Consider the following 22,375-nt stretch of genomic DNA (forward strand, 5'->3'; position numbering starts at 1 on the left):
AAGTCCTAGCTCGGCTACGTGGGCCATTATCCATTCTTAGCTCGGTTTGAGCAAGGGCCATTAGCCCGGTTGAGCTTTTAGGGCAGCATTGTTAGTTCGGTTTTAACTAATGAGCTGGTTTAGCTCCAAGTTTTAGCTCGGTCGGTGGTTAGGGCTTTCTAGCGCAGTATTGTGCAAACTTAATACAATTCGATAGCCTGGCTAAGAGGTAAGACCTATTGAAATTTTGAGTAGGGTATGAAGTTTTGGTTCGGTTGCTTATTTCGGCCAGGGTCGTACCTAATACAAACAGTATCCTAGTTCGGTTGGAGTATGATTTTGGATCAAAACTACTATTTCCCCGATTATTCATATAGACAGTGGTTATGTTACAAGAGGTTTTTTCAGAAAAATGGAATCTAAAGTGGAATAGGTGTTTTGAAAATCATATGAACAAGCATGCTATATGTTGCAAAACAGGTACAAAATCAACAAAAAAGAAACAGATTTGAGTAAACATACCAACCAAGAATGGAGGAACTGGAGATGGAAATGGCACCATGATAAAAAACACGAGCTTTTGCAGATGCAGTATTGAGGAAATTTCAGAAAGTAGAGAGAGAAAAATGTGAATAGTGTTACATTTGAAGAGTAGGGTTTTTTGTGAAGAATAAGAAAAAAGGCGGGACTGTTCAAATTTGTTGGAGTACGAAGACGGCGTGACAGCTGCATTGAGCTAATCAGAGTCTGCCACGTGTCCTTGGAATGGAAATTGATTTAGTTGCAGAGACTGAAGAAACGTTTTGACCGGACAAATTGGTAGCACGGTGTGAATTTAGCTCAGTTGGAAGGCTAAAGTTTTTTAGCTCGGTTAGAAGGCTAAAGCCTTTTTAGCTCAGCCGGTAACAGGTAATCCCTATCATGCTGCGCAGATGGAATTAAGGGGGAATTAAGAGGGTAATTTATATGTAAATTGGGCCGAGTTGGGTAATGGGCCATTCTGTGGGCCACAGTAAGAAGGGCTGAGTAAAAGGGCCTTGTAATTAGTCCGGTCCAGAGGAGCCTTGCAGGTAGCCCGGTCTGAAAGAGCTTGGTGGTTAGCTCGGTCACCACGGTCGGTGCGATGACAGTTAGCTTGGTCAAACCATCTTGAGCCGTGGTATTTTTGGCTTGAACTTAGGACCTTGCTGTTGAATAGCTCGGTCCAAGTACGCTATGGTTAGCACGGTCTACAGGCGAAGCCGAGATACATGTTATACATAGAGCGCCGGGATAAATGTAACATGAGTATTGTTAGCTCGGTTATATTGTCATTGTGCCATGGAAATGCTAGCTCGGTCGTTTGGATATACCACTGAGCTAGAACCATCTCACTTGGTTTAAGCAGTGAAGGGGGTGTTGAAGGATAAGCATTATCTTTCAGGAGTGTGATTCCTAGGAAGACTCTGCATAGAGAAATAAGAGTCCTACTAGGATTGTGCCACGCGGAACCTATAAAAGCTCATAACATCACTTATGGAAAGGTAACACAACTTTGATTTTCGAATACATAGAGCTTTTGTCTATTTGTCTATTTGTCTATTTTGCTGACTTAGGCATCAGAGAGGTATCCGGCACACACCCGCCGGCTAGCTCACGTTTGTGTTTTCAGGGAGTAAAGCGACGACGTTTTAAGGAGCGCGGACTTGATTAACAGGATTATACGAGAAGATTATTTCTTGCTCGTACAAGGCACTATTTGGCATCTCTTATAAAAATGTATTTTTTTAAAAAATTTTTTGAGGTCACATTATCTCTTTATTTTTTTACATATATTTTTTAAAAAGTCAAAAAAATATACTTATTTAGATCATTTCAAGCACACTCTAAATTTAAGTTGTATCTGTTTTTAATTTTTTTTAATGATTCATGTCTTAGATAAGAAAATGTATTTAATCAATAATCACGTGACCTTAAAGTGCTAATTTTCATAAAATAATGACCACGAAAATGACTGAGGTTGTATTAATAATGGCTGTTAGCTTAATGAAAATTAGGCCATGTTTGGGATATTAGTGTGAGGTTATTTTAATCACAAAAAAGATAAAATAAATTAAAAATCAATAAGATAAAATGTCACATTTAACTTATAATCATTTTATTTTTCTCTTACAAAAGTCAAAAAATTAAAAAAGTTTATCCCAAAAAAGACATTTTAGTCCCAAACTAAAACAGTCAAAGGTTCAAAAAACTAAAAGGTCAACTCACATTCCAAACGGAGACTTAGAAGTTTTATATGCCTATCCTCCGTATGCTCTAGAATATATTTGGTTCTATCCTAATGGCAGGTCAGGTCATGTTGTGACTTAAGGGTTATAGTGAAAATTGGAGAAAAAATAGACATTCTTATTAAATTATTAAATTTTTCATTTACTATATACATAGTGTGAGGTTCATCTGATTAAATGATTAAAACAATCTTCAATCTTGGATTTAAAAGGAAATTTGTGCATAAAAATTAGAAGAAAAGAGAGAAGTAAATATTTATTTTCATTTCTTCTTATTTAAACACAATCTTAATAAATTACACTTTAGGATAGAACACACAAGACAAGGCTAATTGCATTAAAGAAAACACACACAAGACTAATTGAGTAAAGGCAAAGTAACATAGTTGTAACTCTAATGAAGAACGTAAACACACATAAATATATAAACACACATACAGGAGGGCGTGAATAGTGTTTCAATTCAATGGGGAATACGAAGATAGAGTGGGATGAGATTGTGTTGGTTGGGAGGTGCATTCCAGACTGTGAATGCGCTTGTGGAGTTCATCCATTTGTCTGTCATTTCAGAATAATGACGGTCTATTACATCTTTTAAGCTTTCAGTGCTCTTCACCCATTCCATCCCTTTCTTTATGTATGTTTCACCATTAAAATTGGCTGTAAAGAATCTATCTGCTTCAAGCCTTCTGCATATTGTCAATCACCAATTGGTTTTTTGTGTCAAATCCCAATAAATGCTTATCAACTTTTACTCAGCAAGAGTCTAAAAGGATAATTACTAGAAAACAATTACGACATACTGAATTTTAAATATCATTTGAACATTTGATTTTGCCATCCATGCATTGATAGAATGAGTCTCATTTTCATATATTATATCAAAACTAATTAAATCATGTCTAAAAAATTTACCAAAAAAAAAAAAAGTCACATTATTAAAAGAACAATGCTATAGACCACTAATTTACCATCACTAATACCACCACTAGTGAGGTGGCAATTGAAAAAAAAAAGAAAAAAAAAAAAACAAGGCACAAAACACATGTGGCAGCCACCACTAATTAGTGGTCTAAAGCATTTTTGTTATTAAAATAGGAGAAAATTTAGATGCATAAAAAAATACAATAATGTTATGAATATCAAATTTCGTTTATATTTTATTAACTATCTAAGGCTTCAATAAAATATGAGCATAGTTTATTTATTTTATTTTTTTCCCTCTAAAATTGATATGGGTAGTACCCAAATTTTGGAGCTAATTGAAGGTTTCTATTATTTGAAGAGTAAATAGATGACCTATATCTATACTATTTATTAAGAAAAAGGAGGTTTTTAACCCCTAAGGCTTGTGGGAGTTTCAATATCTTAATCTAAATTTTCTAAACTTTTTATTAAAAAAAAAAATCTCAGCATTTATTAATTTGATCAAAATTTCCTGATCAACATTTATTAACTTTTTTCAATCTACATGTCTTTTCGTATGCTGGCATTTATTGATTTGGTTCAAGTATTGTTATTGTATACCTGGATGCCATGATAATGAATATGACAAAAGCAGTCTCACTGATGGCAAATCCCTTGATCTTCTTCTCTGCCATGAGACCTACCAATAGATCGAGGTTCTCCACATCATCACCGTACACTTGTTTGAGTGTGTCAATTGCTTCCTTGTCATCCGTTAGATCTTTCCATTTGGATAACTACAAAAAAACTTGTTTTTTGCGACGGTAAACGGCCGTCGCAAATGCCCAGAAGCCCGTCGCTAATGTCTTTTGCGACGATAATTTGGTTTTTTGCGACGGTAAGGGGGGGTCGCGACAGACGGGGTTGCAAAAGACCTTTGGCGACGGTATGTACCGTCGCCATTAGTTTCTGCGACGGTATGCCAAGTTTTTTGCGACGCCATTTTTCCCGTCGCAAATAATGGTGGAAAAATCACTTTTCGCGACGGCACGTAATTCCCGTCGCTAAAAGTGATTTTTTGAGACGGGAAAATTACCGTCGTTAAAGGCTCTGGCATCATATAAGTATTGGCGACGGCATGGTTTACCGTCGCTAAAGGTGTCCTGTACATTCAATAAGGCAGCTTTTGCGACTGTGTTGGTACCGTCGCAAAAGCCTATTACTGGTTTTTGCGACGGGTTCTTCTCCCGTCTCAAAAAATAAAAAAAAAATAAAAAACCCTGTTGATAAATTAATAAAAAAATTAAAATAACCTGTATTAGATAAAAAATTGAAAAATTACAGAATAATATAAATACGTACATAAACAAAAATTGAAAAATAATGAAAATTAATAATATTGTTCAATTCATAGCAATACAGAAATAAAAATTCAGAACAATAACGTCGCATAATACATACATAATGTTGCTCCCAAATTTAAATAACATAAATCAAAATCAAAATCAAAATCAAAAGTTTTCGTCTTCATTCGTTCGTGGGTTACAAAAACAAAAATTAGTCATAATCTTGATACGCCCGCATTCCAGAAAAAAGCCAACTGCTACTCAGGAAATATCTGAAAAAAACAAGATAAAAATAATTAAAAACCATATAATGTGTTAATATTTTAATTATAGAAAAATATAAAAAAAAATTGATTACTATATAATTAGAAAGATAGTTTAGTAAATAATTTTGACAAACCGAAATCCGGCTCTAACTCCCAAACCGGGAACCCGATTCGAGCCCCGTCTTCTTCCACAAGTCTCTCGTGCCTAGGCGGTCGTGTGTGCCAAGTTTCGTGCTAAACCGACGCCGTTTGGTGATTTTGGGGCGTTAACGCCTCGAATTCAAGTTTCTTAAGGAAGTTGTTTACCTAAAGTGAAATCCGGCTCTAACTCCCAAACCGGGAAGCCGATTCGAGCCCCGTCTTCTCCCACAAGTCTCCCGTGCCTAGGCGGTCGTGTGTGCCAAGTTTCGTGCTAAACCGACGCCATTTGGTGATTTTGGGGCGTTAATGCCTCGAATTCAAGTTTCTTAAGGAAGTTGTTTGCCTAAAGTGAAATCCGACTCTAACTCCCAAGCCGGGAACCCGATTCGAGCCCCGTCTTCTCCCACAAGTCTCTCGTGCCTAGGCGGTCGTGTGTGCCAAGTTTCGTGCTAAACCGACGCCGTTTGGTGATTTTGGGGCGTTAACGCCTCGAATTCAAGTTTCTTAAGGAAGTTGTTTGCCTAAAGTGAAATCCGGCTCTAACTCCCAAGCCGGGAACCCGATTCGAGCCCCGTCTTCTCCCACAAGTCTCTCGTGCCTAGGCGGTCGTGTGTGCCAAGTTTCGTGCTAAACCGACGCCGTTTGGTGATTTTGGGGCGTTAACGCCTCGAATTCAAGTTTCTTAAGGAAGTTGTTTACCTAAAGTGAAATCCGGCTCTAACTCCCAAATCGGGAAGCCGATTCGAGCCCCGTCTTCTCCCACAAGTCTCTCGTGCCTAGACGGTCGTGTGTGCCAAGTTTCGTGCTAAACCGACGCCGTTTGGTGATTCTGGGGCGTTAACGCCTCGAATTCAAGTTTCTTAAGGAAGTTGTTTGCCTAAAGTGAAATCCGACTCTAACTCCCAAGCCGGGAACCCGATTCGAGCCCCGTCTTCTCCCACAAGTCTCTCGTGCCTAGGCGGTCGTGTGTGCCAAGTTTCGTGCTAAACCGACGCCGTTTGGTGATTTTGGGGCGTTAACGCCTCGAATTCAAGTTTCTTAAGGAAGTTGTTTGCCTAAAGTGAAATCCGCCTCTAACTCCCAAGCCGGGAAGCCGATTCGAGCCCCGTCTTCTCCCACAAGTCTCTCGTGCCTAGGCGGTCGTGTGTGCCAAGTTTCGTGCTAAACCGACGCCGTTTGGTGATTTTGGGGCGTTAACGCCTCGAATTCAAGTTTCTTAAGGAAGTTGTTTGCCTAAAGTGAAATCCGGCTCTAACTCCCAAGCCGGGAACCCGATTCTAGCCCCGTCTTCTCCCACAAGTCTCTCGTGCCTAGGCGGTCGTGTGTGCCAAGTTTCGTGCTAAACCGACGCCGTTTGGTGATTTTGGGGCGTTAACGCCTCGAATTCAAGTTTCTTAAGGAAGTTGTTTGCCTAAAGTGAAATCCGGCTCTAACTCCCAAGCCGGGAACCCGATTCGAGCCCCGTCTTCTCCCACAAGTCTCTCGTGCCTAGGCGGTCGTGTGTGCCAAGTTTCGTGCTAAACCGACGCCGTTTGGTGATTTTGGGGCGTTAACGCCTCGAATTCAAGTTTCTTAAGGAAGTTGTTTGCCTAAAGTGAAATCCGCCTCTAACTCCCAAGCCGGGAAGCCGATTCGAGCCCCGTCTTCTCCCACAAGTCTCTCGTGCCTAGACGGTCGTGTGTGCCAAGTTTCGTGCTAAACCGACGCCGTTTGGTGATTTTGGGGCGTTAACGCCTCGAATTCAAGTTTCTTAAGGAAGTTGTTTGCCTAAAGTGAAATCCGCCTCTAACTCCCAAGCCGGGAACCCGATTCGAGCCCCGTCTTCTCCCACAAGTCTCTCGTGCCTAGGCGGTCGTGTGTGCCAAGTTTCGTGCTAAACCGACGCCGTTTGGTGATTTTGGGGCGTTAACGCCTCGAATTCAAGTTTCTTAAGGAAGTTGTTTGCCTAAAGTGAAATCCGCCTCTAACTCCCAAGCCGGGAAGCCGATTCGAGCCCCGTCTTCTCCCACAAGTCTCTCGTGCCTAGACGGTCGTGTGTGCCAAGTTTCGTGCTAAACCGACGCCGTTTGGTGATTTTGGGGCGTTAACGCCTCGAATTCAAGTTTCTTAAGGAAGTTGTTTGCCTAAAGTGAAATCCGCCTCTAACTCCCAAGCCGGCAACCCGATTCGAGCCCCATCTTCTCCCACAAGTCTCTCGTGCCTAGGCGGTCGTGTGTGCCAAGTTTCGTGCTAAACCGACGCCGTTTGGTGATTTTGGGGCGTTAACGCCTCGAATTCAAGTTTCTTAAGGAAGTTGTTTGCCTAAAGTGAAATCCGGCTCTAACTCCCAAGCCGGGAACCCGATTCGAGCCCCGTCTTCTCCCACAAGTCTCTCGTGCCTAGGCGGTCGTGTGTGCCAAGTTTCGTGCTAAACCGACGCCGTTTGGTGATTTTGGGGCGTTAACGCCTCGAATTCAAGTTTCTTAAGGAAGTTGTTTGCCTAAAGTGAAATCCGGCTCTAACTCCCAAGCCGGGAACCCGATTCGAGCCCCGTCTTCTCCCACAAGTCTCTCGTGCCTAGGCGGTCGTGTGTGCCAAGTTTCGTGCTAAACCGACGCCGTTTGGTGATTTTGGGGCGTTAACGCCTCGAACTCAAGTTTCTTAAGGAAGTTGTTTGCCTAAAGTGAAATCCGGCTCTAACTCCCAAGCCGGGAACCCGATTCGAGCCCCGTCTTCTCCCACAAGTCTCTCGTGCCTAGGCGGTCGTGTGTGCCAAGTTTCGTGCTAAACCGACGCCGTTTGGTGATTTTGGGGCGTTAACGCCTCGAATTCAAGTTTCTTAAGGAAGTTGTTTGCCTAAAGTGAAATCCGGCTCTAACTCCCAAGCCGGGAACCCGATTCGAGCCCCGTCTTCTCCCACAAGTCTCTCGTGCCTAGGCGGTCGTGTGTGCCAAGTTTCGTGCTAAACCGACGCCGTTTGGTGATTTTGGGGCGTTAACGCCTCGAATTCAAGTTTCTTAAGGAAGTTGTTTGCCTAAAGTGAAATCCGCCTCTAACTCCCAAGCCGGGAAGCCGATTCGAGCCCCGTCTTCTCCCACAAGTCTCTCGTGCCTAGACGGTCGTGTGTGCCAAGTTTCGTGCTAAACCGACGCCGTTTGGTGATTTTGGGGCGTTAACGCCTCGAATTCAAGTTTCTTAAGGAAGTTGTTTGCCTAAAGTGAAATCCGCCTCTAACTCCCAAGCCGGGAACCCGATTCGAGCCCCGTCTTCTCCCACAAGTCTCTCGTGCCTAGGCGGTCGTGTGTGCCAAGTTTCGTGCTAAACCGACGCCGTTTGGTGATTTTGGGGCGTTAACGCCTTGAATTCAAGTTTCTTAAGGAAGTTGTTTGCCTAAAGTGAAATCCGGCTCTAACTCCCAAGCCGGGAACCCGATTCGAGCCCCGTCTTCTCCCACAAGTCTCTCGTGCCTAGGCGGTCGTGTGTGCCAAGTTTCGTGCTAAACCGACGCCGTTTGGTGATTTTGGGGCGTTAACGCCTCGAATTCAAGTTTCTTAAGGAAGTTGTTTGCCTAAAGTGAAATCCGGCTCTAACTCCCAAGCCGGGAACCCGATTCGAGCCCCGTCTTCTCCCACAAGTCTCTCGTGCCTAGGCGGTCGTGTGTGCCAAGTTTCGTGCTAAACCGACGCCGTTTGGTGATTTTGGGGCGTTAACGCCTCGAATTCAAGTTTCTTAAGGAAGTTGTTTGCCTAAAGTGAAATCCGGCTCTAACTCCCAAGCCGGGAACCCGATTCGAGCCCCGTCTTCTCCCACAAGTCTCTCGTGCCTAGGCGGTCGTGTGTGCCAAGTTTCGTGCTAAACCGACGCCGTTTGGTGATTTTGGGGCGTTAACGCCTCGAACTCAAGTTTCTTAAGGAAGTTGTTTGCCTAAAGTGAAATCCGGCTCTAACTCCCAAGCCGGGAACCCGATTCGAGCCCCGTCTTCTCCCACAAGTCTCTCGTGCCTAGGCGGTCGTGTGTGCCAAGTTTCGTGCTAAACCGACGCCGTTTGGTGATTTTGGGGCGTTAACGCCTCGAATTCAAGTTTCTTAAGGAAGTTGTTTGCCTAAAGTGAAATCCGCCTCTAACTCCCAAGCCGGGAAGCCGATTCGAGCCCCGTCTTCTCCCACAAGTCTCTCGTGCCTAGACGGTCGTGTGTGCCAAGTTTCGTGCTAAACCGACGCCGTTTGGTGATTTTGGGGCGTTAACGCCTCGAATTCAAGTTTCTTAAGGAAGTTGTTTGCCTAAAGTGAAATCCGCCTCTAACTCCCAAGCCGGGAACCCGATTCGAGCCCCGTCTTCTCCCACAAGTCTCTCGTGCCTAGGCGGTCGTGTGTGCCAAGTTTCGTGCTAAACCGACGCCGTTTGGTGATTTTGGGGCGTTAACGCCTCGAATTCAAGTTTCTTAAGGAAGTTGTTTGCCTAAAGTGAAATCCGGCTCTAACTCCCAAGCCGGGAACCCGATTCGAGCCCCGTCTTCTCCCACAAGTCTCTCGTGCCTAGGCGGTCGTGTGTGCCAAGTTTCGTGCTAAACCGACGCCGTTTGGTGATTTTGGGGCGTTAACGCCTCGAATTCAAGTTTCTTAAGGAAGTTGTTTGCCTAAAGTGAAATCCGGCTCTAACTCCCAAGCCGGGAACCCGATTCGAGCCCCGTCTTCTCCCACAAGTCTCTCGTGCCTAGGCGGTCGTGTGTGCCAAGTTTCGTGCTAAACCGACGCCGTTTGGTGATTTTGGGGCGTTAACGCCTCGAACTCAAGTTTCTTAAGGAAGTTGTTTGCCTAAAGTGAAATCCGGCTCTAACTCCCAAGCCGGGAACCCGATTCGAGCCCCGTCTTCTCCCACAAGTCACTCGTGCCTAGGCGGTCGTGTGTGCCAAGTTTCGTGCTAAACCGACGCCGTTTGGTGATTTTGGGGCGTTAACGCCTCGAATTCAAGTTTCTTAAGGAAGTTGTTTGCCTAAAGTGAAATCCGCCTCTAACTCCCAAGCCGGGAAGCCGATTCGAGCCCCGTCTTCTCCCACAAGTCTCTCGTGCCTAGACGGTCGTGTGTGCCAAGTTTCGTGCTAAACCGACGCCGTTTGGTGATTTTGGGGCGTTAACGCCTCGAATTCAAGTTTCTTAAGGAAGTTGTTTGCCTAAAGTGAAATCCGGCTCTAACTCCCAAGCCGGGAACCCGATTCGAGCCCCGTCTTCTCCCACAAGTCTCTCGTGCCTAGGCGGTCGTGTGTGCCAAGTTTCGTGCTAAACCGACGCCGTTTGGTGATTTTGGGGCGTTAACGCCTCGAATTCAAGTTTCTTAAGGAAGTTGTTTGCCTAAAGTGAAATCCGCCTCTAACTCCCAAGCCGGGAACCCGATTCGAGCCCCGTCTTCTCCCACAAGTCTCTCGTGCCTAGGCGGTCGTGTGTGTCAAGTTTCGTGCTAAACCGACGCCGTTTGGTGATTTTGGGGCGTTAACGCCTCGAATTCAAGTTTCTTAAGGAAGTTGTTTGCCTAAAGTGAAATCCGGCTCTAACTCCCAAGCCGGGAACCCGATTCGAGCCCCGTCTTCTCCCACAAGTCTCTCGTGCCTAGGCGGTCGTGTGTGCCAAGTTTCGTGCTAAACCGACGCCGTTTGGTGATTTTGGGGCGTTAACGCCTCGAACTCAAGTTTCTTAAGGAAGTTGTTTGCCTAAAGTGAAATCCGGCTCTAACTCCCAAGCCGGGAACCCGATTCGAGCCCCGTCTTCTCCCACAAGTCTCTCGTGCCTAGGCGGTCGTGTGTGCCAAGTTTCGTGCTAAACCGACGCCGTTTGGTGATTTTGGGGCGTTAACGCCTCGAATTCAAGTTTCTTAAGGAAGTTGTTTGCCTAAAGTGAAATCCGCCTCTAACTCCCAAGCCGGGAAGCCGATTCGAGCCCCGTCTTCTCCCACAAGTCTCTCGTGCCTAGACGGTCGTGTGTGCCAAGTTTCGTGCTAAACCGACGCCGTTTGGTGATTTTGGGGCGTTAACGCCTCGAATTCAAGTTTCTTAAGGAAGTTGTTTGCCTAAAGTGAAATCCGCCTCTAACTCCCAAGCCGGGAACCCGATTCGAGCCCCGTCTTCTCCCACAAGTCTCTCGTGCCTAGGCGGTCGTGTGTGCCAAGTTTCGTGCTAAACCGACGCCGTTTGGTGATTTTGGGGCGTTAACGCCTCGAATTCAAGTTTCTTAAGGAAGTTGTTTGCCTAAAGTGAAATCCGCCTCTAACTCCCAAGCCGGGAAGCCGATTCGAGCCCCGTCTTCTCCCACAAGTCTCTCGTGCCTAGACGGTCGTGTGTGCCAAGTTTCGTGCTAAACCGACGCCGTTTGGTGATTTTGGGGCGTTAACGCCTCGAATTCAAGTTTCTTAAGGAAGTTGTTTGCCTAAAGTGAAATCCGCCTCTAACTCCCAAGCCGGGAACCCGATTCGAGCCCCGTCTTCTCCCACAAGTCTCTCGTGCCTAGGCGGTCGTGTGTGCCAAGTTTCGTGCTAAACCGACGCCGTTTGGTGATTTTGGGGCGTTAACGCCTCGAATTCAAGTTTCTTAAGGAAGTTGTTTGCCTAAAGTGAAATCCGGCTCTAACTCCCAAGCCGGGAACCCGATTCGAGCCCCGTCTTCTCCCACAAGTCTCTCGTGCCTAGGCGGTCGTGTGTGCCAAGTTTCGTGCTAAACCGACGCCGTTTGGTGATTTTGGGGCGTTAACGCCTCGAATTCAAGTTTCTTAAGGAAGTTGTTTGCCTAAAGTGAAATCCGGCTCTAACTCCCAAGCCGGGAACCCGATTCGAGCCCCGTCTTCTCCCACAAGTCTCTCGTGCCTAGGCGGTCGTGTGTGCCAAGTTTCGTGCTAAACCGACGCCGTTTGGTGATTTTGGGGCGTTAACGCCTCGAATTCAAGTTTCTTAAGGAAGTTGTTTGCCTAAAGTGAAATCCGGCTCTAACTCCCAAGCCGGGAACCCGATTCGAGCCCCGTCTTCTCCCACAAGTCTCTCGTGCCTAGGCGGTCGTGTGTGTCAAGTTTCGTGCTAAACCGACGCCGTTTGGTGATTTTGGGGCGTTAACGCCTCGAATTCAAGTTTCTTAAGGAAGTTGTTTGCCTAAAGTGAAATCCGGCTCTAACTCCCAAGCCGGGAACCCGATTCGAGCCCCGTCTTCTCCCACAAGTCTCTCGTGCCTAGGCGGTCGTGTGTGCCAAGTTTCGTGCTAAACCGACGCCGTTTGGTGATTTTGGGGCGTTAACGCCTCGAACTCAAGTTTCTTAAGGAAGTTGTTTGCCTAAAGTGAAATCCGGCTCTAACTCCCAAGCCGGGAACCCGATTCGAGCCCCGTCTTCTCCCACAAGTCTCTCGTGCCTAGGCGGTCGTGTGTGCCAAGTTTCGTGCTAAACCGACGCCGTTTGGTGATTTTGGGGCGTTAACGCCTCGAATTCAAGTTTCTTAAGGAAGTTGTTTGCCTAAAGTGAAATCCGCCTCTAACTCCCAAGCCGGGAAGCCGATTCGAGCCCCGTCTTCTCCCACAAGTCTCTCGTGCCTAGACGGTCGTGTGTGCCAAGTTTCGTGCTAAACCGACGCCGTTTGGTGATTTTGGGGCGTTAACGCCTCGAATTCAAGTTTCTTAAGGAAGTTGTTTGCCTAAAGTGAAATCCGGCTCTAACTCCCAAGCCGGGAACCCGATTCGAGCCCCGTCTTCTCCCACAAGTCTCTCGTGCCTAGGCGGTCGTGTGTGCCAAGTTTCGTGCTAAACCGACGCCGTTTGGTGATTTTGGGGCGTTAACGCCTCGAATTCAAGTTTCTTAAGGAAGTTGTTTGCCTAAAGTGAAATCCGCCTCTAACTCCCAAGCCGGGAAGCCGATTCGAGCCCCGTCTTCTCCCACAAGTCTCTCGTGCGTAGACGGTCGTGTGTGCCAAGTTTCGTGCTAAACCGACGCCGTTTGGTGATTTTGGGGCGTTAACGCCTCGAATTCAAGTTTCTTAAGGAAGTTGTTTGCCTAAAGTGAAATCCGCCTCTAACTCCCAAGCCGGGAACCCGATTCGAGCCCCGTCTTCTCCCACAAGTCTCTCGTGCCTAGGCGGTCGTGTGTGCCAAGTTTCGTGCTAAACCGACGCCGTTTGGTGATTTTGGGGCGTTAACGCCTCGAATTCAAGTTTCTTAAGGAAGTTGTTTGCCTAAAGTGAAATCCGGCTCTAACTCCCAAGCCGGGAACCCGATTCGAGCCCCGTCTTCTCCCACAAGTCTCTCGTGCCTAGGCGGTCGTGTGTGCCAAGTTTCGTGCTAAACCGACGCCGTTTGGTGATTTTGGGGCGTTAACGCCTCGAATTCAAGTTTCTTAAGGAAGTTGTTTGCCTAAAGTGAAATCCGGCTCTAACTCCCAAGCCGGGAACCCGATTCGAGCCCCGTCTTCTCCCACAAGTCTCTCGTGCCTAGGCGGTCGTGTGTGCCAAGTTTCGTGCTAAACCGACGCCGTTTGGTGATTTTGGGGCGTTAACGCCTCGAACTCAAGTTTCTTAAGGAAGTTGTTTGCCTAAAGTGAAATCCGCCTCTAACTCCCAAGCCGGGAACCCGATTCGAGCCCCGTCTTCTCCCACAAGTCTCTCGTGCCTAGGCGGTCGTGTGTGCCAAGTTTCGTGCTAAACCGACGCCGTTTGGTGATTTTGGGGCGTTAACGCCTCGAATTCAAGTTTCTTAAGGAAGTTGTTTGCCTAAAGTGAAATCCGCCTCTAACTCCCAAGCCGGGAAGCCGATTCGAGCCCCGTCTTCTCCCACAAGTCTCTCGTGCCTAGACGGTCGGGTGTGCCAAGTTTCGTGCTAAACCGACGCCGTTTGGTGATTTTGGGGCGTTAACGCCTCGAATTCAAGTTTCTTAAGGAAGTTGTTTGCCTAAAGTGAAATCCGCCTCTAACTCCCAAGCCGGGAACCCGATTCGAGCCCCGTCTTCTCCCACAAGTCTCTCGTGCCTAGGCGGTCGTGTGTGCCAAGTTTCGTGCTAAACCGACGCCGTTTGGTGATTTTGGGGCGTTAACGCCTCGAATTCAAGTTTCTTAAGGAAGTTGTTTGCCTAAAGTGAAATCCGGCTCTAACTCCCAAGCCGGGAACCCGATTCGAGCCCCGTCTTCTCCCACAAGTCTCTCGTGCCTAGGCGGTCGTGTGTGCCAAGTTTCGTGCTAAACCGACGCCGTTTGGTGATTTTGGGGCGTTAACGCCTCGAACTCAAGTTTCTTAAGGAAGTTGTTTGCCTAAAGTGAAATCCGGCTCTAACTCCCAAGCCGGGAACCCGATTCGAGCCCCGTCTTCTCCCACAAGTCTCTCGTGCCTAGGCGGTCGTGTGTGCCAAGTTTCGTGCTAAACCGACGCCGTTTGGTGATTTTGGGGCGTTAACGCCTCGAATTCAAGTTTCTTAAGGAAGTTGTTTGCCTAAAGTGAAATCCGCCTCTAACTCCCAAGCCGGGAACCCGATTCGAGCCCCGTCTTCTCCCACAAGTCTCTCGTGCCTAGGCGGTCGTGTGTGCCAAGTTTCGTGCTAAACCGACGCCGTTTGGTGATTTTGGGGCGTTAACGCCTCGAATTCAAGTTTCTTAAGGAAGTTGTTTACCTAAAGTGAAATCCGGCTCTAACTCCCAAACCGGGAACCCGATTCGAGCCCCGTCTTCTCCCACAAGTCTCTCGTGCCTAGGCGGTCGTGTGTGCCAAGTTTTGTCCTAAACCGACGCCGTTTGGTGATTTTGGGGCGTTAACGCCTCGAATTCAAGTTTCTGAAACACAAAGATGTATTTTAGCTTAGAATGCAAAGATAAATTGTATACCTGATCTTCTGGTGGTGGTGTATATGGATTCTCGTCTTCTGCAGATTCCCTAAATGCCCGGTGGCCACTCGATGCATCAGGAACCTATGTTAGTCAGTGCATAATGTGTTAATCATATTCGAATTTCATACATAATCTTGAGTGAAAATTGAACTATCAAACAATTGTGATGTTTATATGGAACCTGTCTGTTGGGATCCACACTCGCCCCCTGTGACACAAGGGCCATCATCTCAGCTCTCATCTGCTGCAAATGTGTAGAGAACTCTGCTCGCAGCTCCTCCCTCAACTCATCCCTTAGCTCAGCACGAACCTGCTGCGTGATCTGATCAATAGTCGATGGATGGGGTGTTGACTGTGATGGCCCAGCACCATCCTTATACACCACTCTGCGAGGCACGATTCTCCCGTATGTGCGACAATATCCATGTCTGTCATGACCTATCAACTCATGGAAAATGGCATTCCTAGCCTCCAAAGTCCGACCATCCTCAGGTAGCATAGAGAGTTGACGCTTAAACTCATCCTGTATTGAATAAGACACACAAGTATACGCGAAATTAAGATGGTTGACACACAAAAAATAAACTTTAAATACAATCAAAGGTGTTTGGAAACTACCAAGGTCTGGATAACCTCTGGGTCATCTACTCTACGTGTCATAAGCCAAACATTCATCTTATCAGTAGACTCCCCCTTACTGGTCATCTAAATTTTTTTTTAGAAATATGAAAATTAGAATCCAAATAATTTGCAAATATACAATGTTTATTTATATAGAAAAATAAAACAATAAAATGTAAACCTCATGCCGTATCTGAGAGAAAGTAGTACGCCCTGTGGTATGAGCTATGCCGTGAGCTCGCCGATTTTTAGCGTTCCTACTTGCAATTTTCTATAACAAGTTCAACAAATGTAAGTATGTAAATATGATTTGTATGTTTACATATCATAAATATAACGTAATTGTATACCTCAGCATCGGAAGTACGCCAATACTCTACAAGTTGTTCCCACTGGCTTGGCACAACGTTCATAGGAACATCATCCTTCAGATTAGGATCAGAGCTTCTAGGCTTGAAATACTTAGCCTTAAGCTTGTTCTTGTGATCCTTCCATATACTGTTGCAGTTTTTCATGCAGATTGGCTTGTACTCCTCTGGACATATATTCAAATTGTCCTATAAAACACAAAGTTTAAGGCTAAGTATAACACAAATTTGGAATTCGAATTTGTGGACAAAAATATACTTTTACCTTCACATCCTTCCAGATAGCATCAACAATATCATCAGGCACACTGTTCCAGTCAACAAAAGTAAGAGGAACAATGTTACCATTCCGAACAATAATGCCAAGTTGAGTAGTTAACTTGGCCACGTTATCTCCTATTGGGCAGTAATTTCCATCAAATTGTATGTGCAGCTTTTTACCAGTACCCCACTCTTTAATGCCCTTGGCACATCCTCTACCACGCCTAGTCGAGGTCGATGAAGAACTAACATGACCTGCGATATACAATAATAATAAACAATATGCAATGGTAACAACCAAATGCAAATTTAAATAATGTGAATACAAATCATATCAAATAAACCTGATGTGGGCTGTGAAGAAGTCGAAGGGTCTGCAAAATACAATGAGAATAAACAAGTTATATATAATGAGCATAAATAAATGTATGTGTAAATAATTTTCATGCAACTCAAAGCAAATTTAAATACCTGCGGATGGCTCATAAGCTGATGATGATAGCTGCTGTGGTGCCATTGATGGTGGACGCACCGATGGTAGGCGTGGAGGCCGAGTACATGGTAGCTGCTGTGGTGCCACTGATGGTGGTCGATACGGTGGTAATGGCCCCTCAGATGCTGGTGGCACTAATGGCCCCTCCGATGCTGGCCGATGTGATGCCTCCTCTAATGGTGGTGCTACTGATGTCCTGTTATGTAGCACATCAAACATCATGCGCCGGGGATGATCAGGCTTCCTCTTCCTTCCCATAATAATCTTCAAGCAATATAACATTAATTGACATTAGAAACATAGACAATGGTTTGTCATCAACTATAATATGACATGATTTGAACTAATACAATTACAAAGACAAAGTAAATTAAGAAATTGATGATTAACTACAACCTTGGCCTTAATTGAATTACTAATGTTGATTACATATCAGCCTATTTGAACATCAACTGTTTCCCCTTCTGCGGCTTCCCTCACCCAACCAACTTCTTCATCACGAAGCATTATATTTTCTTCCAATTGTTGGCTCATGTATGGCTCGATTTGTGGATCAGTTGAACTCATATCAAATAAACCTCTTTGAGACATCTTCACCACGACTTGCCAGTCTGGTTGTAACGGGTCTGCAACATACCAAACTTGCTCTGCTTGGGACGCCAAGATGAAAGGTTCATTGGTAATTCGATCATCTCGGTACAACAAATGATTGAAGTTCACCAACGTGAAATTGAAGACATCTTCTTTCTTTCCGTGAATGTTGTCAATCCAATCACACTTAAACAACACATGTTTCTTCTCATTGGAATATCGAATCTCAACAATATCTGTCAATTGTCCATAATAGTACACAGACCCCAGACGAGGATTCTTGTCTTTTCGACTAGCATAACTTATGGTATCTGCCTTCAAAGCTACACCACAATTTTGTGTGGCTCGACGATCATCCATGGCCTTTACTCGATACCGAAACCCATTTAGTATATACCCGTTGAACCTCCTTGCCAGGTTATGAGGACCATTTGCCAATAGAATAAGCTCTTCAGAAAGTATGACATCAGTAGTCCTTCGCAAAGTTTGGACCTATTTAACACGAAATGTAAAATTTAAAATGTAGATCGACTTAAGTAACTAGAATCTATAGAGTTAAATACATACATGTTCCTTGAACCAAATGTGAAAAGTTTCAAAATGTTCACGCCGAAGTTGATGATCGTCGACACGAGGCATTTTGAGCTTAAGTACTTCAAGGTGTTTGCTGTGTAGATTGAAATTTTAGCCATACAAAAATTTTAGTTGAAAATTCAATAAACATAATAAAATATTGAGTGAGTGACTTAACCTACTTTATGAATGGTTGAACCGCGCTTGTATTGCATAAGATGTACCGATGAGCTTGTACCCAAGAAGTATTATCAAGATAAAAGCTTGTGTTTTCACCAGTAGCATGACCCAAATTATCAGCACCACTATAGTTCCTCACGGGTCGACTAGATTTGGTTTCCACATCACTGAGATATTGTGCACAAAAATTCATGCATTCTTCCATAAGATATCCTTTAGCAATTGATCCTTCAGGACGAGCTCTATTACGCACGTATTGCTTCAAAGTAAGAAGATACCTCTCAATTGGATACATCCATCGAAACTGAATCGCTCCACCCAATAACGCTTCATCAGCTAGATGTATAGGCAAGTGCTCCATTATATCAAAAAAACTCGGAGGAAATATTTTCTCTAGATGACAAAGTGTTACAGCGATACGATCTTTAATGTATTGCAAATCCGTCGCACGATTCACTTTCGAACACAATTGTCTAAAGAAATTGCTCAATTCAATCAAGGGTTCAATTACATTCTTCGGTAACGATCTGCGAATAGCCAATGGAATAAGTTGTTGCATCAGAATATGACTATCGTGGCTCTTAAGACCCCCAATGCTTCTATCATGTAAGCGCACACGACGTGATATATTGGATGAATACCCGTCGGGAACTCTTACTTCCTTCAACACTTTCAAGAACAAATCTTTCTCATCCTTGGTCATCGTGAATTGTGCTGGTGGTAAATAGGCTTTATTCGACCCTCTTAACTGCAAATGTAGGGGTTTTCTAATATTCATATCTTGTAAATCACGCCGAGCATTAACACCATCCTTCGATTTTCCTGCAACCCCTAATATTGTCCACAACACATTGTCACAAACATTCTTCTCTATATGCATCACATCGAGGTTGTGTCTTATTAGATTGTGCTCCCAATATGGCAATTCATAAAAGATACTCTTTTTCTTCCAACTATGGGTGCGATGTCCAGCTTTCTCCTTCTCTACCTGTCTCCTATGCCTCTCCTTAAGGTCATCCCTATTGTATTGGGTTAAAATACCCTCAGATTCTAATTGTAGCAACATCTCAGTTCCAGACAACAATTTTGGTTTGAGTCTGACTTCCCGACTACCATCAAATGATACTTTATCCTTCCGGAATTTATGGCCAGTAGGTAAAAATCTGCGATGACCCAAGTATGATTGTTTCCTACTATGCTTCAACCAACACGATGTAGTTTCCTTATTGCAACAAGGACATGCATATTCTCCTTTAGTGCTCCATCCTGACAAGTTTGCGTATGCAGGAAAATCACTAATTGTCCACAGTAAAGCTGCATGCATTTGAAACATTTGATTTGTTGATGCATCAAATGTTGACACACCCTCATTCCATAGTTCTTTCAACTCCTCAATCAACGGTTGCATATAAACATCAATCTTGTCACCAGGTCCTTTCGGGCCGTCAATAAGCACAGATAAAATTAGAAATGGTTGCTTCATGCACATCCATGGCGGCAAGTTGTATGGAATGAGCACAACAGGCCAAGTGCTATGAACTATGTTCATCGTCCTGAATGGGTTAAAACCATCAGATGCTAAGCCAAGCCTTACACTTCGGCAATCATTACTAAAGTCAATATTCCGACGGTCAAAATCTTTCCATGCAAGGGAGTCAGCAGGATGCCTGAAGACACCATCATCAGTTCGTTCCTCTGCATGCCATCTCATTAACTTGGCCGTCTTGGATGACATAAACAACCTCTGCAACCTTGACTTTAAAGGAAAATACCTCATCTGTTTTGCAGCTACTTGTTTGCCACCTGTGTTAGGACCATTTGAACCACCATCACCATTTGATTTCCATCTAGAACTGTTGCATATGACACATTTATCAAGATTGGCGTCCTCGTTTCGAAACAACATGCAACTGTTGGGACATGCATCCCACGTCTCATACGTGAAGCCCAAATCTGTTGTGACCTTTTGAGCTTTATAATATGAGTCCGGGAGTTTCACACCCAACGGAAACGCCTCATTCAATAACTCAAGCAACATGTCAACAGACTTGTCCGTCCACTGATTAAGCACCTTCAAATGTAGAAGTCGAACAATGAATGACAAAGATGTGAACTTCTGACAACCCGGATACAATTCACTTTGTGCATCTTGAAGAAGTTTGAAATACTTTGCAGTCTCTGCATTTGGACCGAGCTGGGGTTCAGATGCACGGGGATCAGGCCCCTGTGGTTCATCACCCTCAACACTTGTACCGACATGTGGATTTCCCATAGCCCCTTGTATCATTCCAATCATATCATCTCCAATGTCTAAATTAGCTAATGTTTCATTCTCTCGATTACTATGCAGAGATATGTAAGATTCCCCATGATTAATCCAATGTTTGTATTTTTTAAAAAAATCATTCAAAATCAGATGCTCCCGTACACCATCTCGTACAAAATAGTATCGATTCTCACACTTCCTACACGGACAACTGATCATCGAACCTTCAACCCTATTGGTGTAGGCAAACACAAGGAATTCATCAATCCCATTAATGTATTCACTCGACATCCTATTTGGCAAATCAATCCAACTCTTATCCATCATCTGTACACATCCACAAGAATATCTCACCAAAGTAACTCTAAATATAATACCTACACATAAATATTCACTCGACATCCTATTTGGCAAATTAACGAAATGTCTAAAATTCCTATTTAAGAGCATATGATTTGGAAAAAATAAAAAAATAAAAAACTTGAAGGATTGAATGGTAAAATTGATAATTTATGGATGAAATAGAAAAAAAAATGATAATTTAAACTTAAAGGATTAGAGCATATGATTAGAGCATATGATTTTGATAAACTATTTCTAATTAGAGCATATGATTTTGACAAACTATTTCTAATTAGACAAACTATATATATATGCATATAATTTTTACTGATTTTGACAAACTATTTCTAATTAGAGCATATGATTTGGAAAAAATAAAAAAATAAAAAACTTGAAGGATTGAATGGTAAAATTGATAATTTATGGATGAAATAGAAAAAAAAAATGATAATTTAAACTTAAAGGATTAGAGCATATGATTAGAGCATATGATTTTGACAAACTATTTCTAATTAGAGCATATGATTTTGACAAACTATTTCTAATTAGACAAACTATATATATATGCATATAATTTTTACTGATTTTGACAAACTATTTCTAATTAGAGCATATGATTTGGAAAAAATAAAAAAATAAAAAACTTGAACGATTGAATGGTAAAATTGATAATTTATGGATGAAATAGAAAAAAAAAATGATAATAGTTGAAGAGATATAAATGAAAACAACCATAAAAATAATTAAAAAAACTTAAAAACACTAATTGATAATAATTGATAATAATTGATAAATGTTGATAATAATTAAAAAATAAACAGTTTTATATATATATATATATATAGACAGATTTATTAATAACCATGAGACAAATCTGTTATATATAGACAGATTTCAGATTTATATACATATATATAGACAGATTTATTAATTAAAGTATGTTCTTAATTAAAGTATGTTATTAATAAACAGATTTATATACATATATATAGACAAATTTATATATATATATATATATATATAACAGATTTATATATATAGATTTCAGATAAACAGATTTATATATATATATAGACAGATTTCAGATTTATATATATATATATATAGATTTATATACATTTCAGATTTATATATATATATATAGATTTATATACATTTCAGATATATATATATATAGATTTATATAGATTTATATACATTGCATATATATATATATATAGACAGATTCATATATATATATACACAGACCGAGAGAGAGAGAGAGAGAGAGAGAGAGAGAGAGAGAGAGAGAGCATACGCAGAGGGAGAGAGGGTCGTCGCCGGAGCACCACTCTTGTCGCCGGAGCCGTCGCCGCCGCACCACCGCTGTCTTCCTCGTAGGCCGTTTGGGAAATTTGGGGGTGAAGTTAGGGATTTGGTGAGGAGGATCGAGCGGGAGGCAGAAGGAAAAAGGGAGGGTTTTTTTTTTGGACTTTTTGCGACGGTATGATGTACACCGTCGCAAATAGAACGAAAAACGGTGCCGTTTGCATTAATCCTTTTTTGCGACGGAAATTTGCCGTCGCAAATGATATATGCCGTCTAAAAAAAAAGGTTTTTTGCGACGGTTTTATTTACCGTCGCTAATACTTCCCCATTTCCGACGCCTCCGCTTAGTTTCATTACCGACGGGTCAGTACCGTCGCTAAAGGCTATTATTTGCGACAGTAGAAGTTACCGTCGCAAAAAACGGTTTTTTGCGACGGGGGGCGCGGCGTCGCTAAAAACCCCGTCTTTTTTGCTATATTTTCCTGTAGTGATATGGGTATCAATAGGAGGCCCCTTCGGAACTCATTGTATCTAGCAACTTTCCTCTCCCTATCTCTGTAAACTACACAACCACTCATATGGATCAGCCCCTTTTATTTCATAAACAAGTATATTACAAAGATTACTCTGATACGCATTTACATTTGATTTGTT

General features: G+C 43.3%; 2 protein-coding genes across 3 annotated transcripts in view; both read right to left on the reverse strand.

Moving 5' to 3' along the window:
* Positions 1–2,491: 2,491 nt before the first annotated feature.
* Positions 2,492–22,375, reverse strand: part of LOC114259327 (alpha-dioxygenase PIOX-like) — a 38,935-nt gene continuing 19,051 nt past the window's right edge. Inside the window, exons 9-11 of the mRNA XM_082900168.1 lie at positions 22,211–22,283; positions 3,774–3,944; positions 2,492–2,935 (exon numbers count right to left, since the gene is read on the reverse strand). Of these exons, the coding sequence (XP_082756294.1) occupies positions 2,710–2,935; positions 3,774–3,944; positions 22,211–22,283 (470 nt within the window). The 3' untranslated portion in view covers positions 2,492–2,709. The remainder of the gene's footprint in view (positions 2,936–3,773; positions 3,945–22,210; positions 22,284–22,375) is intronic.
* Positions 4,534–17,303, reverse strand: LOC145804865 (uncharacterized). 2 transcript variants are annotated; one of them, XM_082900159.1, is made up of 9 exons: positions 16,440–17,285; positions 16,313–16,342; positions 15,973–16,223; positions 15,690–15,896; positions 15,521–15,610; positions 15,337–15,423; positions 14,900–15,241; positions 14,716–14,799; positions 4,534–4,770 (listed from the first exon to the last, which is right to left on the reverse strand). In XM_082900159.1, exons 1-9 carry the CDS (start codon positions 16,741–16,743, stop codon positions 4,756–4,758), a joined length of 1,410 nt encoding a protein of 469 aa, XP_082756285.1. In that variant the 5' UTR covers positions 16,744–17,285; the 3' UTR covers positions 4,534–4,755. The 2 variants fall into 2 exon arrangements, with proteins under 2 accessions (XP_082756285.1, XP_082756290.1); XM_082900164.1 differs by lacking the exon at positions 15,337–15,423 and having other exon boundaries at positions 16,440–17,303.

This window comes from Camellia sinensis, chromosome 1 (assembly GCF_055761805.1).
Source record: "Camellia sinensis isolate YWXY chromosome 1, ASM5576180v1, whole genome shotgun sequence".
Taxonomy (NCBI): Eukaryota; Viridiplantae; Streptophyta; class Magnoliopsida; order Ericales; family Theaceae; genus Camellia; species Camellia sinensis.

Coding starts and splice junctions, on each gene's coding strand:
- LOC145804865 (XM_082900159.1), bottom strand. CDS start 16,743: ATGTTATATTGCTTGAAGATTATTATGGGAAGGAAGAGGAAGCCTGAT. Junction 16,343..16,439: donor AGCTTATGAGCCATCCGCAG/GTATTTAAATTT, acceptor TGTATTTTGCAG/ACCCTTCGACTTCTTCACAG. Junction 15,242..15,336: donor CAGAGGTTATCCAGACCTTG/GTAGTTTCCAAA, acceptor TATTCAATACAG/GATGAGTTTAAGCGTCAACT.